The 16167-nt window shown below is 39.0% G+C and overlaps 3 protein-coding genes across 3 annotated transcripts; all 3 read left to right on the top strand.

The window, feature by feature from the left end:
• The first annotated feature begins 24 nt into the window (after positions 1-24).
• ndufb6 (NADH:ubiquinone oxidoreductase subunit B) lies at positions 25-1613 on the top strand. The gene is made up of 4 exons (XM_077571019.1): positions 25-318; positions 499-591; positions 675-719; positions 1487-1613. Exons 1-4 carry the CDS (start codon positions 139-141, stop codon positions 1550-1552), a joined length of 384 nt encoding a protein of 127 aa, XP_077427145.1. The 5' UTR covers positions 25-138; the 3' UTR covers positions 1553-1613.
• A 114-nt stretch (positions 1614-1727) lies between these two features.
• Positions 1728-5133, top strand: toporsa (topoisomerase I binding, arginine/serine-rich a). The gene is made up of 2 exons (XM_077571013.1): positions 1728-1918; positions 2814-5133. The coding sequence occupies exon 2, from the start codon at positions 2817-2819 to the stop codon at positions 4983-4985; it is 2169 nt and encodes a 722-aa protein (XP_077427139.1). The 5' UTR covers positions 1728-1918; positions 2814-2816; the 3' UTR covers positions 4986-5133.
• A 657-nt stretch (positions 5134-5790) lies between these two features.
• mtap (methylthioadenosine phosphorylase) lies at positions 5791-16085 on the top strand. Its single transcript, XM_077571894.1, has 8 exons — positions 5791-5913; positions 6283-6369; positions 6468-6526; positions 7126-7293; positions 9264-9366; positions 10525-10764; positions 12695-12817; positions 14481-16085. Exons 1-8 carry the CDS (start codon positions 5890-5892, stop codon positions 14517-14519), a joined length of 843 nt encoding a protein of 280 aa, XP_077428020.1. The 5' UTR covers positions 5791-5889; the 3' UTR covers positions 14520-16085.
• The last annotated feature ends 82 nt before the right edge of the window (positions 16086-16167 follow it).

Below are 16167 nucleotides of genomic sequence, written 5' to 3'. Positions count from 1 at the left end.
TCCCGTGCAGCAGGTGTCGCTATTAAACTGGTACAGTAGCCGAACCCGAATCCGGTTCCGACGTCACGACCTCCGCGGTGTCATTGGAGCGCCGCTGAGGTTGTTGAACAACAAACAATATCAGATAAATAAACGATCATGTCTGGCTACACTCCGGACGAGAAGCTCCGCTTGGAGCAGCTCGCCAAGCTCCGAAGGCAGTGGCTGAAGGACCAGGAGCTCAGCCCGAGGGAGCCCGCGGTACAGGCGAAACCACCCGGCGGCATCGCCAAATTCTGGGAGCGTTTTCTGGAGCCCAAAAGCCTGTGGAGGCTATACGTGAGTGATGCTAACATGAACTAGCAGTGATGCTAACACATGCTCTACGTTCATAGTAAGACATTTGGTAATTTTTTCGTTATAAATATGAATACAGAGGAAAAGTTTGACGTCTAGTAGCTGTTGTTCTTCATCAGAATTACGCTGCTATTTTTTTTATTAACATGTTTCTCTTTACAGACGTACAAAGCCTACAAGGGGAGTATTATGACATTTACTCGCTTGTTGATTCCTGCTTGGATTGTCCACTACGTCGTCAAATACCACACTGATGTAAGTTAAAGCTAACTTGCTCAAAGCATCACTGTAATGAGTGACATCTAATAACTACATTTTGTTGTTTTTGTCCCTCGCAGCTAAAACCATACGGCATTGTAGCAGTGAAACCTAGGCTTTTCCCAGTAAGTGTCACTAACTGTACATTTATTTTGAAAACTACGCTTTTGTTGTACTTCATGATCCTGGTCTGCTGTGGCATTCAGGACGGAATTTATTATTTTCCTTTTTTTTCTTATAAAATAGTATTTGTGTTGTGTTGTTAAAGGGGAACTAAACACTTTTTTTTCTTTTTTTGCAAGAGTATGCGCAAGCACTAGACGACAATCATATTGAGGTCCAAAATAAATAAATAAAAGTGAAAATAAAAACACTGATATTAAAAATATTTATGGATCTACATATATATATTGTTGTTTTATTTTCATTTATATTATTTGTGTTTTAATTTTTGAATTATATTTTTTAGATCCGTTTTTATTTTCACTTCTATGTATTTATTTTTAATTTTGGCAGTTTTGGTCCTCCATACAGTCCCCTTGAACTTTCGCATAGCAACTGTTACTATGGTAGAGTTCATGTCCCCAAAATACTGTCCTCTGTTTGGTCTATTGCCGTTTGTTCACGTAGCATAATAGACACGCAGTTCAAAGAGGGCGTGTCAATGTCAAATCTACCAATTCATATTTGTGGTAATGAGTAATGTAGTGCAGTGGTTGATTGTTCTGTTTTTGGTAATGCCAAAACCTCATTTTCTGAAATTTGGGCCTCTGTAACTGATTTTGCTATGCCAGGTCACAAAGGACAAACTATTCAGATTTAATGGTTAGGTCTTATGGAAAGCACCTCTTCATGGAGAAAAATGTGTGTGTATCCTTTGTTTTGTTTTTAGGGTGACACTATTATGGAGACAGGCGAAGTTGTTCCAGAACTCCCCGAGAGCCACAGTCATCATTGACCCATTAAATTTTAAAATGTCTGTAAAAACTGTATGCCAATTAAAATATTATAAGTCACAATGTGTGTGAGCCTGTTGTTAAATGTTTTATAACATAGTCTGGCATTTGTGTCACATTTTGCTCTTACTTGCTATTCAGTTCCACCCACCCGTTAAACGGAAGTGAAACCCTCTTATTGTGAAGATCGGAAGTTCACCGCCGATTACGAAAGACAACAATGTACCGTTGGAGAATGACGTCATCCAGGCACGCGTCGCGTCTTGGGAAGAGTGTTGGAATTTGTCAAATGTTGCTACAAGTGCGATTGTAAGACACGGAGGAAGTCGAATCAGTCGCTAACCTACCCGAGCGATTAAAAACTGGAGGTAAATGTGTCATTTTATGTCAAATCAAACTACTCAAGGACAGTTAGCAGGTCCTAGCTCGCTAGCATTAGCTTTAGCTAGCTTTCCTAGATGGCCGACTCGCTATCCAAGTACGATCTTTTTTAAAGCACAGATCAGTCTCATCTCTTTATAGCGTTGAGGTATTAAGACGTCCTTAAATGTGTACTATTAAAGTAAGGTTGTCTCGAGTTATTAACATTTAACTTGGGAGGTGTAAAAATAGTAGGAAGGGAGTACCCGGTTAGTGCTAGCCACGTAAATATGTCTAGTATATATTGCGATATAGATTCTATAACATTTGGCAATACATTTTCGATAAAGGTGTTTGCTTTAACAGTGATTCAAAAGTAGTAAGGAATCAAATGTCTTGACAGCACAAGGCTGCGTAGATTCAACGGATGAAAAACATTTCTACTGGTCATGTATGTTACAAAACACTCGTGTATTGTTGAGTAAGCACAATTTTGTCCTCGTTTACTTTCATTTAGATGTACGTTTTCTTGTTTTGTACCAAAAAAATAGATGATCGTCCTACTGCACAGTGCAGAAGCTGCACTCCAACGTCAAGTTTTTGCCTAAATAAATACAATTATAAATATATATTATTATAAATTCAGTTGGTCCAAAAGGAATTTACATAATTATAGTGTTTATATATTTTTTTAATTAATCTGAAACATTTTCTTGTTTTGTACCAAAAAATAAATAATCGTTTGAATAATTGATTAAGTGATTATTGCCAAAATGATGTTGATAATTTTTTCCATAATCGAGCAGCAGCCCTACTTGTACGGTAGATACTTAGAAGTCTCCAAAAAATGTGACTTGTCTTCATTAAATAGCAAATTTGAAATTGAACTTTGTTTTGTTCCAGACCATGTCTGCAATCAAGCTTGCCCTGCAGCAAAACCAGAAGAGGAACAAGAGGAAAACCCCGGACGCAAAGTCTGCCGACGTGTCCCCGGACTCCAAGTGTCCCATCTGCTTGGACGCTTTTAACAACATTGCCTACCTGGACATCTGCCTGCACAAGTTCTGTTTCCGCTGCATCCACGAGTGGTCTAAGAACAAGGCCGAATGCCCGTTATGCAAGCAGCCATTTAATTCCATTTATCACAGTATCAAATCGGAGCAAGACTTTAAACAGTATGTCCTGAGGCCGGTGACTAATGGATCTTTTGGGATGTTTGGTGGTGTGCGGTTCAGGTACCGCACCACTCTTACCGGGGTGCAGCGGCAGAGCTGGGGAAGGACTTCCCCCCCTCCGGACAACGGCGTCATATTTGAATCGGCGGCCAATCCTCCCCAGCAGCAGGAGACCCGTTACGTCCGGCGCATGATGATGAGGATGGCGGCCAAGAGGAAAGCAGCCAACGAAGGCCGCCTGTTGCACAATGTCAGAGAGCTGGAAATGGTCAACTTCCGGCGAGAACTTTACAGACAGGGGCTGAGGGTCCGCACCGTGCGCGACGGCGGACGTTCCCGGGACACCTCTGCCGAGTTCTATCGCAGAAACCCCGCCTGCCTGCACAGACTTATCCCTTGGCTGAAAAGAGAGCTGGTGGTGCTGTACGGCGCGCACGGCTCGCTGGTCAACATCGTCCAGCACATCATCATGTCCCGCATTACCCGTGTGGACATGGAGGACCGAGCCATCCAGGAAGAACTCTGGCCGTTCCTACAAGCCCGCACTGATCATTTCCTGCACGAATTCATCAGCTTTGCAAAGTCCCCGTTCAACATGGACGCCTACGACCAGCACGCCATGTACGAGTGCTCGGCCCACTCCTCCAGTTCGGACTTCAGCTCCGACTCATCCGTCATAGCCATTTCCGAGGATGAGGACGTGGACCTGGAGCCCCCCAGGACCCCCGGATACACCACCACGAATCTGAGCCGATCCCTGTGGGACGACGAGACGCCGGGGCCGTCGTATTCCACCTCGGCGGAGCAGAGTCAAACGGGAATGGAGTCGGTCCACGACTGCGACTCGGACAGCAGCTTGGAGGAGGAGGCGCAAGAAATCCCAATTTCGCCAGCGCAGCAAGGAAAGGCGACGCACATCCAAGTCGACGACTGCTTGTCGTCGGAGAGCGACGACTGCGTCATCGTAGGTTTCATCAAGCCGAGCGGCGAAAGAACCCCCGAGCTGGTGCAGCTGTCCTCCGACGAGTACTGGAGCGACGACGACGCCAAAGAAGTGCTGCCCCTGCCGCAGCACGTTCGCTTCGACAGTGACAGCCCCTCGACCTCGCCGAGGAGCGGGCCCACCGAAGCGGAGCCCCGTCATCATCTCGAAACCAAAGAGAGACTCGGTACCCTCAAGTCCAAAGTATGCAAGGTGTCCGGCGGTTCCGAGAGAAAAGACAGAGGCGGTTGCGAGCGATCCGGCCGGAAACGCGGCTCCAAGGACAGAAAGCACAAGAAGAAAAGGTCGAGTCCCGAGCGCCGACACCACAGCCGCAGCCCGGTTAACCGTCGCAGCAGAGAGAGAGACGATCACTACAACCGCAGAGACAGGAAGTGCGACAGTAAACACAAAAGGAAAGAGAGCGACTTCAACCGTCAAACTAGCCGGAAGCATTCCGACCGGCGCCATCGTTCCATCAGTCGCAGCAGGACGCCGAGGCGGCGAGATAGACGCAAGTCCAGGACCAGGTCCAGAACTTGCTCCACCTCGCCGTCGACGAGACGATCGCATCACGAAAAGCCCGCCGGCAAGAGGAAATACAAAACCCGACACCTTGAAAACCCCTCGTCCCCAAAGGACGACACCCGCGCAGCCGAGAAGAAATCCGCAGACGGGAAAGACGAGAGGAGTCCGAGCGTCCGCAGCAAACATCATCATCATCATCATAAGAAGAAGAAGAAGAAAGAGAAGAGAAGCAAAGAGAAACATTCGTCAACTTCCATCACCATCGAGAGTGACAGCGATCGTGCTGACGGAACCCGGGCCGGAACCTCCAGCAGGGAACAGACCCCCGTCAACGACGCCACAGATCAGCCAAATGACTCCATTTGTGGCTACGACGACTCCTCATGTTAAACCTCATTTAAAAAAAAAAAATTGAATTTTAAGATGTGTTCTCAGGGATTGATTTCTTCGTGTGATGTTATGTCCCCATGCACATCATGATCGCCATCCGTTGCTCATGAATCAACAAGAGTATTTGTATTAAAGTTATTTTTGGGCATTTTGTGTTTTTCAATTTCCACTCTGGGACAATTTAATTTTGTCCAGCATCCACATCCAAAACAGGCATAGAAACACATTGCAGACATTGGATTGAGATTTTTAATTTGCAGCATAATCACATTGTCTAATTTATTTATTGACAAATTAAATGGATTATGGTTTAAGAGGTTTACAAGCACTGGTTAGGGCATCATCGTGGGCTCGTTCTCAGCATGTCACAGTTCTGAGATTGAGGTTTGGAATTTTGGCTTGTTTATTTTTTAAACACACAACTTGAGAACAGATAATTGGTAATGCCAAGATGGTGGCAGACGGTAAATCTAAGCAATACCAATCACGAATTTATAGACAAACTGAAATGTGACGAGTTCAGCATTTATGTACTGTCTCCCGCACTAAGGTGAGTTATATTTGTTGCCGTGCTCCAGTATGGGTCAGAACGCTGGAATGGAGAGTGGGTGGTTGTATACATGGTGAGCAGAGAGCCAAAAACAGGCATAGGTATTCGTAAAGAGCCTTAACTTTCATAGGTAAACATGGGCCAGTGAAATTGACAGTGTGAGTGACGAGAGACAATTAACCAGCCATTACGGTTCCCGGCTCTGGTGATTGTGTGGAAGGTTCATGCTTTTACTTTGAAGGGCGCGTATAACCAGGAAGAGAAATGTGCCTTTTCCCAGCAAGTACTGCAGTAGCTGCAACTTGCTCACCTGGCAATTTACTCTAATATTGTCAATATTTTACCAGTGACATCATGACTTCTTCGGCACCCGTTAAGGTAAAAGAACAACAAAATGAATACACTTAAATCATGTATCCATATTTAATCGCTGTGTAACCTCGCTGACTAAGCAGTAAGTAGCGTGGCTAAACATGAGGCTTTTCAACACTCATAAGACTGACAGCAGGGACAAGCTAACAGTTTGGAGTCATTTTTGCAAACTCGTGCTTTTTATTCTAATTTTACGAGCAATATACGCGTCATTGTTAGCATAGCACTTATACGAGGACGCGCCTGTCTCGACTTTTACGTCATGCCAACTTTTCAAACTAAAAGTATGCCGAGCATCAGAACTCAGCATGTATGACAGCAATTGCAATCGTTTTTCTTTTCTTTCTTTCTTTATTTCCTCCCCAAACCTCGTAGATTGGAATAATTGGCGGCTCGGGGTTGGACGATCCTGATATACTGGAGGGAAGAACCGAACGTTATGTTGACACCCCCTATGGAAAGGTTCGTTGTTTGCTCGACATTCTAACTAACTTTTACCCATAAAATGTCTTTCTATTTTTTTTCTTTTTTTAAACTATCAATGCTGTTTTTGTTGACAGCCATCAGATGCCTTGATATTGGGGAAGATAAAAAATGTTGAATGTGTCCTCCTGGCAAGGTAAGACCCATCAATCTATAGAATAATATAATAGTGAGTAAAGTAGGTATTTATTTTTCCTCCGTTTGTCCATCTAGTTTAGTTGAATGTAATAAAAAAAAAAGTATTAGCACCATCTTGTGACTTTTACTGGAACTGTCAGTTATACTCGCCCCCTCTTTTCTCAGTGTTTCTCGGGCTTTTTAACATCAAGTGCCACCTAAAAAAAAATAATAATAATAATACTTGGCTCCACAAGTACCACCCTCATGACCAATGTGGATCTACAATAGTGTAATATAGATTTAACTTTAATTTAACTTTAATTACACTTTAACATTATGCAGTTTAAAAATTAACATTGCACGTGAATGTAGGAAAAAAGAAACTGTCCTTAAATAATGATTTGAATAAAATCTTTATGTTTTAATGTTTACCTAATAAATTAATATAAAAACATGTTTCAAATAAAATTCAAATAAAATAAATCTTTTCAGAAAAACAGTTAAACAGGCATGAGATTTTAGCTGTTTTTCCCCTTTGTCCATAAAAACAAACAAAATGGCAGACAGTTGGCAGTATACCTTTAATGCTTGTCAATACGTTCTCGGTCTTTTCAGGCATGGGAGGCAGCACACCATCATGCCATCAAACGTCAACTACCAGGCCAACATCTGGGCGCTGAGGGAGGAGGGCTGCACACATCTGCTGGTCACCACGGCGTGCGGATCGCTGCGAGAGGAGATCCAGCCTGGCGACATCGTCATCGTAGATCAATTCATCGACCGGTGAGCTGGTTATTAAAATCCGCATGTTAAAATGCAAATTTGAGGAACGTGAGTGGTTTCCAATTATTGCGTGGGAGTTCCGTAATACGTCAAACGTGTTCCCACACATCTCTGTGACATGATTCACGTTACCATGTGATTGAGGTGTCTGGGCAGGAACTTGTCGTGCTTGACACCCCCCTCCAAAGCAATGCTTTGTTTACAATCCACCTGCCTGGCGCTTTTTCAGTGTCAACAGTGAGCGTTTAAGAAAAATGTCAACAATGTGACATCGAACCTCAGGTGAGATGACGGATTACTACGGAGGGATTTCTCTAAACGTTTGGGAACGTCTCTTCCTGCTCATCTCACGTTTCTCGTATGACTTGTGAGAAGTTTAGCCGTTACTTTTTCTTTCTTTTTTTATGCAGACTTGCCAATGCATTGAAATTCTTTTTTCTTTTTCTTTTTTACTATGAAATGACACAAAAAATAAAATAAAAAATTATTTTCTGCAGGTTAGATTTATTTCAAAAATTTAAAGAACAATGCAAAATCCTCAACATTTTAAACCCGAGTCAATGGGGGGAGGCAGCATCTAACATCTTTTTGAGAACAAGTTGGACCTGCTGGAAGAAACTATGTACTTGAGTATGTACTGAGTCTCGCGTCACCATTGCGACCTAAAAGAATTTCCTTCCGGATTTGAAAGAATTGATATCTCTGCTCTGCGCTCTTTATTAGCTGACCACACAAAGTCAGTCAGAAATGATGTTAATATCCACTTTGATCATCCTGCTCAGGCATGTACCACAAAAGAAATGATCATGTGTGTTTATTTTGCATGGCTCCACCCACCAGATTTGAACACTTGTTGTTATAGTTTAGTGAGTCGTGTTTTTGTTTTTTTTACCGAGTCACTTCTGCATTTGTCACTCGTTGTTACATAAATGCAGTTCTTATGGATGTTTGAAGTTCAGCAATAGACGTCAAAAATTAATTAGAACTATTTCTATTAGTTTAACATTTTTTTTTCCATTTTTGTTAACAAGAGTATGAAAGCCTATAATATTTTTTTTGTACATTTAGAACAGATATAACATTTGTGATTAATTGTGAGTTACTAGTGAAGTCATGCGATTAATTACAAATTTAAAAAATCGCCTGATACCCCAAATTTGTAATAATCTTTTCTTAATTGTTTTAAAAAAAATTTTAATCATCTTCTTCTTTTTTTTTTTAAAGAAAATATTATTAAAAATTAGGGGCGTCAGGCGATTAAAATTGTTAATCGCATGACTGCACTACTTAACTTATTATTCATCACAAATTTTATATCTGTTCTAATACAATAAAAAATAATTCCATGTATTCATACTCTTGTTATCAATGAATTTTTGACGTCTATAGCTGTCGATGGCAGTGAATGAGTTAATATTGTCAAAACGAAAATAATGGATCGAGTCTGCACAATTAGTTTTTGCTGCTTTTTATATTTAGCAATTTTAAGTAATTCTGTAATTTGATAAGTTAATATTTTTTATATATATGGGGTGGGCATCTCTAATAAAAAAAAACACAACAATTTGATATGTATCTTGATACATGGATTATGATACGATTGAAAAACGGTCCATTTTTAAGCGGAACGAGTCGAGAGAATCACATGACATGTTAGGTTACGTTTTCTTGGAATCTTTTTCTTTCGTTTTGAGGCTATTGACATTATTGCATCTGTTTGAACTTGGAAGTTTCAATGACTTGTTTCCTTGTTTGTTGATGAGATTCTGCAAAACAAAACTACCAAACCAATTTCCTTGAAACCGTTGCAAGGATGCGGCTTGATCTTTTATGTGCGAATATACGTTCCCCAAAAATGTAGTTTGTCCATTTACCAGCTGTCATTTTTTCCCTTTTTTTGTGGAATTGCAGTGTTTTTTGTAAGCAAAGTTATTCTAATGAACATGAAGAATATAAACGTGTGCTTTTAGGACCACCAAGAGAGCGCAGACTCTTTACGACGGCCGGCCGACCAGCCCTCCGGGTGTGTGTCACATTCCCATGGCTGAGCCTTTCTGCAACAAGACCAGAGAGGTGAGCACCCAAACGCACCCAATCTTGAAACCCCGCCCACAACAACATAACTCCCGAGTTCCAACCCCGCTTACTGCTGTAGTGCTGAGCAAATCCAAATTGACATCACGTTGTAGTAAAACGAAATCCAGATTATGGTTAGGAACAATGTTGGTATTTTCATGGGAGTTTGAGCCAGCCTCTTTTAAAAAATTTTTTTTTTTTTTTAGCATATTTGGATTTTACTTGAATCACTGTATAATCAAATTAACTCATGTCATGCCACTAAGATGATGCACTTTAACAGACAAAGCTTTATATTTACATAGAACAGCCAGCCCATAAACCATTAATTACATTTATGACACATTGTCAGTTAACTCATTCACTGCCATTTTTCACTGTAGACAAAAAATTCATTTGAACTATTTTTATTAGTTTAACATTTTTTCCACTTATGTTAACAAGAGTATGAAAACCTAGAATTTTTTTTATTGTACATTTAGAACAGATTTTTTTTAAAATTTGTGATTAATTGTGAGTTAACTCGTGAAGTCATGCAATTAATTGCGATTAAAAAAAAAATAATCGCCTGACACTCCTAATTTTTAATCATCTTTTCTTTTTTTTAAATCGCCTTTGGCGATTACATTTTGTAATTGTAATTAATCGCATGACTTCAATAGTTAACTCACGATTAATCATAAATTTTATATCTGTTCTAAATGTACAATATAAAAATTCTAGGTTTTTTATACTCTTGTTAACAAAAGTGGAAAAAATGTTAATCTAACGGAAACTCACGATTAATCATACATTTTATATCTACCTAATTTTTAATAATGCTTTCTTTCTTTTTCAATTATGGGCATCAGGCGATTAACAAAAGTGGGCAAAAAATGTGAAACTAATAGAAATAGCTCAAACGAATTTTTTACGTCAATAGCCGTCAATGGCAGTGAATGAGTTAATAAATGATTAATTGATGAGTTAATGCTTTAACTTTGACACCACTATATATGTTTTTAATAAATGTGATTTTGTAATACAGATGGATAGATTTTTTTTTGTGTTTGTTAAAAAAAAAATACCTGGGCACAATGACTTGATCACAATATTGATGGGGAAAAATCAGATCGCAATTGGATTATTTTCCCAAAATATTTCCGCCCCTCACAGTTGCTGGTGGAGGTGGCGCGCACTCTCGGCATCAAGTGCCACGCGAGGGGCACCATGCTGAGCATCGAGGGGCCCCGCTTCTCGTCGCGGGCCGAGAGCCTGACGTTCCGCCAGTGGGGCGCCGACGTCATCAACATGACCACCGTGCCCGAGGTGGTCCTCGCCAAGGAGGCGGGTCTGTGCTACGCCAGCATCGCCATGGCCACGGATTACGACTGCTGGAAGGAGCACGAGGAGGCGGTGAGTGCATGTTTTTGTGGCTTGCTTTATCGTGAGAGGCGGTTTGTTGACTTTGCAGCTCGAGGCGTCAAAGTCAATTCTTTTACTTTTCTTTTCGGGCAAAGTTGTTTTGCCGGTCACGTTAAGTTGTAGGCAGTTGCAAACCGAGGATTTATTGTACATTTATAACAGATATGAATTTTGTGATTAATCGTGAGTCAACTATTGAAGTCATGAGATTAATTATGAATATAAATTTTATTCGTCTGACGTCCCTTATTTGTAATAATTTTTTTTTAAATTAGTGGCGTCAGGCAATTACATTTTTTTTATTGTAATAATCACCTGACTTCACTAGTTAACTAACGATTAATCACAAATTTGATATCTGTTCTGAATGTACAATAAAAAAAATCTAGGTTTTCATACTCTTGTTAGCAAAAGTGGGAAAAAATGCTAAACTAATAGAAATAGTTGAAATTAATTTTTGACGTCTATTGCCGTCAATGGCAGTGAATGAGTTAAATGTTTTATTACTTCTTGATAACTACTACTAAGATGGCGGTGCACATTTTAGTTAGCGGCTGACTAGTCAAATTCAGATGAAAGCATTAAATTCCATATGAAACTTATTGCGTGTCTTTGCGATTATGCATATTGCACGGGACAATATTGCGATATCGATAATATTTTTTCATATATTGTGCAGTCCTTCATTTTCTTTGTAATAAACGTTGCATTTTTTTTAAGAAACAAAAAGTTTGTCGAATTTTTTTTTTTTTTGCATGAGTGATTTAGTTAGTCAAAAGTAGTTCCTTGCCACCATTTTGTAACCTCCATAGGTAATTAGTATCTTTCTTCCGGGATGTACCGATTACTCGCCGTGACCTCGTTTCACCTTTCACCGCTTTTGTTTGTCGCACACTCGGCCTCATGCTGCTTGCCAGGATGAAGACAGTGAAGCTCATGAGTCATCATGAGTCAACCTCCTCTGGCGGGCCTCGCACCGGAGGCTGGCAGCTGAGTAGCCCGGGGGTGTGGGGGCGGGGGGGAGGAATGGCGGGGGGGGGTGTCAGGAGGTAGTTGTGAAGCGGGCGGAAGGATGTGGCGAGAGCTCTGTGACAGGACAGGAAGAGGTCAGAGGCAGGAACTTCGGAAGCCGGAGTCAGCTCGGATCGATGGAAGTCGCCCACACCCGGCGTTTTGGCGCACCTGCGAAAGCCGCCGCGCCGCCTCCGTGGCAATCATCATAAAACGGATCACTTTAGGTGAACGGTATGGGATTTTTTAATAGGTTTTAGGTGAACTAATGAATACACACTCACACTCGCACGCACACACGCACATACACGTACACATACTCACCCACATACAAAATAAAAATTAATCAAATAAATAAAAAAAGAGAGTAATGATGATGACATGTCAAATCGGTCAAATGACCAAATGAACAATACTGAGCTAAAATAATAATAACATTTAAAAAATAAAAAATAAAAAAAGAGAGCAATGATGATGACATGTAAAATCGGTAAAATGACCGAATGAACAATACTGAGCTAAAATAATAAAAAAAGAAAAAAAATTAATAAAAAAAAATTAATAAGAGAGCAATGATGATGACATGTCAAATCGGTAAAATGACCGAATGAACAATACTGAGCTAAAAATAATAATAAAATTAAAAAAATAAAAATAATAAAATTAAAAATAAAAAAAAGAGAGCAATGATGATGACATGTCAAATCGGTAAAATGACCGAATGAACAATACTGAGCTCTCCAGGGGAAAAAAAAAAACAAAAACGAATCACTCTCACTCTGTTTCTGCTCTTTATGCTGAAAAACGCCGAGACTGACACATTTGTCATTCGTGTCTCCAAAAAAGTATCATTTGTAAAAGAAACTTTCGTAATCCTGTTAATTATTTTTTTTAATCGCCCTCCCTGCAGGTTTGCGTGGACAACGTGATGAAGACCATGAAGGAGAACGCCAACAAAGCCAGCAGCATCCTGCTGACCGTCATACCGCACATCAGCCAGATGGACTGGAGCCAGACCATATCCTCCTTGAAAGTAAGGCCATGGTGGTTTTTGGGACCGGTGCTAGTCGCTCGCCACCGGACGTTTGATTAAGATCGGTTAGGGTCGCAAGGATCAAAAAAATAACTCCAATTATTTGAAAGAGGAAAATGGGTCAAAGCTTAATCGCTGTCTCAAAAGTTTTGCGGGCATCATTTTGAAACACTTCTCAGTATGGCTAAATTTAATCATGATTTAGATTTTGCGCTTTTGATTTTGCAACCAATAGACCTGATGGCAGTGAATGAGTTAACTCATTCACTGCCATTGACGGCTATAGATGTCAAAAATTCATTTTTTCATTCAACTATTTCTATTAGTTTCACATTTTTTCCACTTGTGTTAACAAGAGTATGAAAACCTAGAATTTTTTTTATTGTTCATTTTGAACAGATATAAAATTTGTGATTAATCGTGAGTTAACGATTGAAGTCATGTGATTAATTACAATTAAAACATTTAATCGTCTGGCGCTCCTAATTTTTAATCATCTTTTCTTCTTTTTTTTTTTAAATCACGTCGCGTGATTACAATTTTTAAATGTAATTAATTGTTGACTTCAATAGTTAACTCACAATTAATCATACATTTTATATCTACCTAATTTTTAATAATCCTTTCTTTCTTTTTTAATTATGGGCATCAGGCGATTTAACAAAAGTGGGCAAAAAATGTGAAACTAATAGAAATTGCTCAAATGAATTTTTTACGTCTATAGACGTCAATGGCAGTGAATGAGTTAATTGACAAGTGATCGATGATCAAATTATTTGAATACAATTTTAATAATCGAGTAATTGTTTGGATCCATTTTTTTTATTCAAAATTGTCCAAATCCTCTGATTTCAGCATATCAACAGTAATTGATGTCTGTAGTCCTTCATGAAAGAAGACCGATGATCTTCTGTGTTTAATCAAAATAAGACATTTGCAAACATCACCCCCCCCCCCCCTTTTTTTTTTTTTTTAAATCACTATACCAATACGAAGTACAAAATAAAATAAAAAACAATCACTGGTTCACAAACAATAATCAGGGGGGAAATGCTTTTGTAACACACTTTAAATGAAAAAATGAATCAGATTAGTCGATGAATCGATTAAATAATTGACGGATGAATGGATTCTAAAAATATTTGATAGTGACAGCGCTAAAAACAATTGCGGGTTGACGAATGATATTTTGCCCATCCTGAGTCTGCTTTAAGTTGTTGAAGCTATCATTTTAATATATTATTATTACAATCCTTTGATACCACTGTAATTTATTTTCTGATTGTATTTGAAGTTACATTTAAAGTTATTTTTTGGGTATTTGAATCTAAAATTTTAAACTCAATGAATAATCCTGTTTTTTTTTTCTTTTTATCGTCAGTTCCATATCAATCAAAAGCAATTGTGATGATTTTTTTCCCCAATATCTTATGCCAAACAATTCTACCCTACAAGCTACAACACCATTAAAAGTAATTATTTTGCAGGTGTAGCTAGTTGAGTGCATGCCGGCTGCACAACGGCGTTCCAGGAAAAAAAAAAAAAAAACTCTCACTTGTAGTGACATCCTTATTTGAACAATGTTTTGCATATGCATCCGCCTTTGTGTCTATGCACACATGATGATGATGATGATGATGATGATTTTGTTTGCTCTGCTCAGGGGATGGCCCAGTCAGCTGTCATGTTGCCCAAACATTGAACCCCGACAAAGGAAAAAGACGCTGGGCTCAGCTGTGGATTTGTCACCACCGAAAATAAAAACCAAGCATGTCCTTTTAAGCGATTTAAATTGAATCCCCGGAATTTCATATCCCCACACGTAAGGACTTCTCCCACTCTCGGATACTAAGCGAACATTTTCTTTAGATATTATTTTTGTATGCTTTTATATTTGTATGCTGTAGACAAATGTTTTTATATGGGCTTGTTTTTAACTCGTTCACTGCCATTGACGGCGATAGACGTTAAAAATTAATTTGATGATAACATGTCAAATCGGTAAAATTACCGAACGAACAATATTGAGCTCTCCATTAAAAAAAATAAAAAATTAATTTGAACTATTTCTATTAGTTAAAATTTGTCCACTTTTGTTAACAAGAGTATAAAAAACTAGATATTTTTTTTATTGTACATTTAGAACAAATATCAAATTTATGATTAATCGTGAGTCAACTTGTGAAGTCATGCAATTAATTACGATTGAAATTTTTAATCGCCTGACGCTCCTAATTTTTAAACATCTTAACTCTTTGACTGCCAGACGTTTTCAGAAAAGGGATGCTGTGGGTGCCAGTCGATTTAAGCATTTTGACTGATCTTTCAAGGTCAACAGAAAATTATGTGTTTGGACTATGGAAACACACATACTACCAAATGAAAGATTGAACTCTCATCTTTCATCAGAAAAAAAAAGTTTGTTTCTACCTTATTCCGTTTTTCAGTAATCAACAATAGAAAATGGTTAGTTTCACCTCTGTTTTGAAACAAACGTCTTTTAACGTCTTTGGCACTCCTCCATAGGATTTTACTAAACGTTATTTAACGTTTTTGGCAGTCAAAGAGTTAATCACGTCAGGTGATTACAATTTTTAAATGTAATCAATTGTTGACTTCAATAGTTAAGTCACGATTAATCATAAATGTTATATCTATTCTATATGTACAATAAAAAAAAAAATTCTAGGTTTTCATACTCTTGTTAACAAAAGTGGAAAAATGTTAAACTGATAGAAATAGTTCAAATGAATTTTTAACGTCAATAGCCGTCAATGGCAGTGAATGAGTTAATGGACATATGGAGTTATTTTTCTTTTGTTGGCAAGTCATCCCCACTTCTGGAACTATATCCCTACTGAAATGTGTGATGCTGCTTCACTTATCATTAAAAAAAGAAAAAAAAAAACAAAAAAAACTAATCTCTTCACCAAAGCACGCTGTATCAAGAATACACCCATCTGCATTAAATGAACCCCATCAGTTACGGTTAAGTGTCCTTGGGTGCCTTGAAAGGTGCTATATAAATTAAAGTTAGTATTAGGTGCACATGCTGCATGCCAGAGCCAAATGATTCATTCATAGAGCAATCTGAGTGAATGTTCAACTTGGATGGATCCTGCGTATCTGCTGTTACTTACCGTAAGCCAATCAAGAGAAAAGAAATGACAAATATTGACACTTTTGTACTTTATAATTCGTGACATCGTAGACATTTTGTGACAAAAGACTGTATAGTAATCCCAATAAACAATTCCCTGAGCAAGCATTTTTGGTAGGCCTCCTTCAATCAATGCACCTGACTAATATTTTTAGTATTACTTTCAACTTCATTTCCTTCATATGCCAGT

This window comes from Vanacampus margaritifer, chromosome 7 (assembly GCF_051991255.1).
Source record: "Vanacampus margaritifer isolate UIUO_Vmar chromosome 7, RoL_Vmar_1.0, whole genome shotgun sequence".
Lineage (NCBI taxonomy): Eukaryota > Metazoa > Chordata > Actinopteri > Syngnathiformes > Syngnathidae > Vanacampus > Vanacampus margaritifer.
This window is presented reverse-complemented; position numbering and strand designations above follow the sequence as displayed.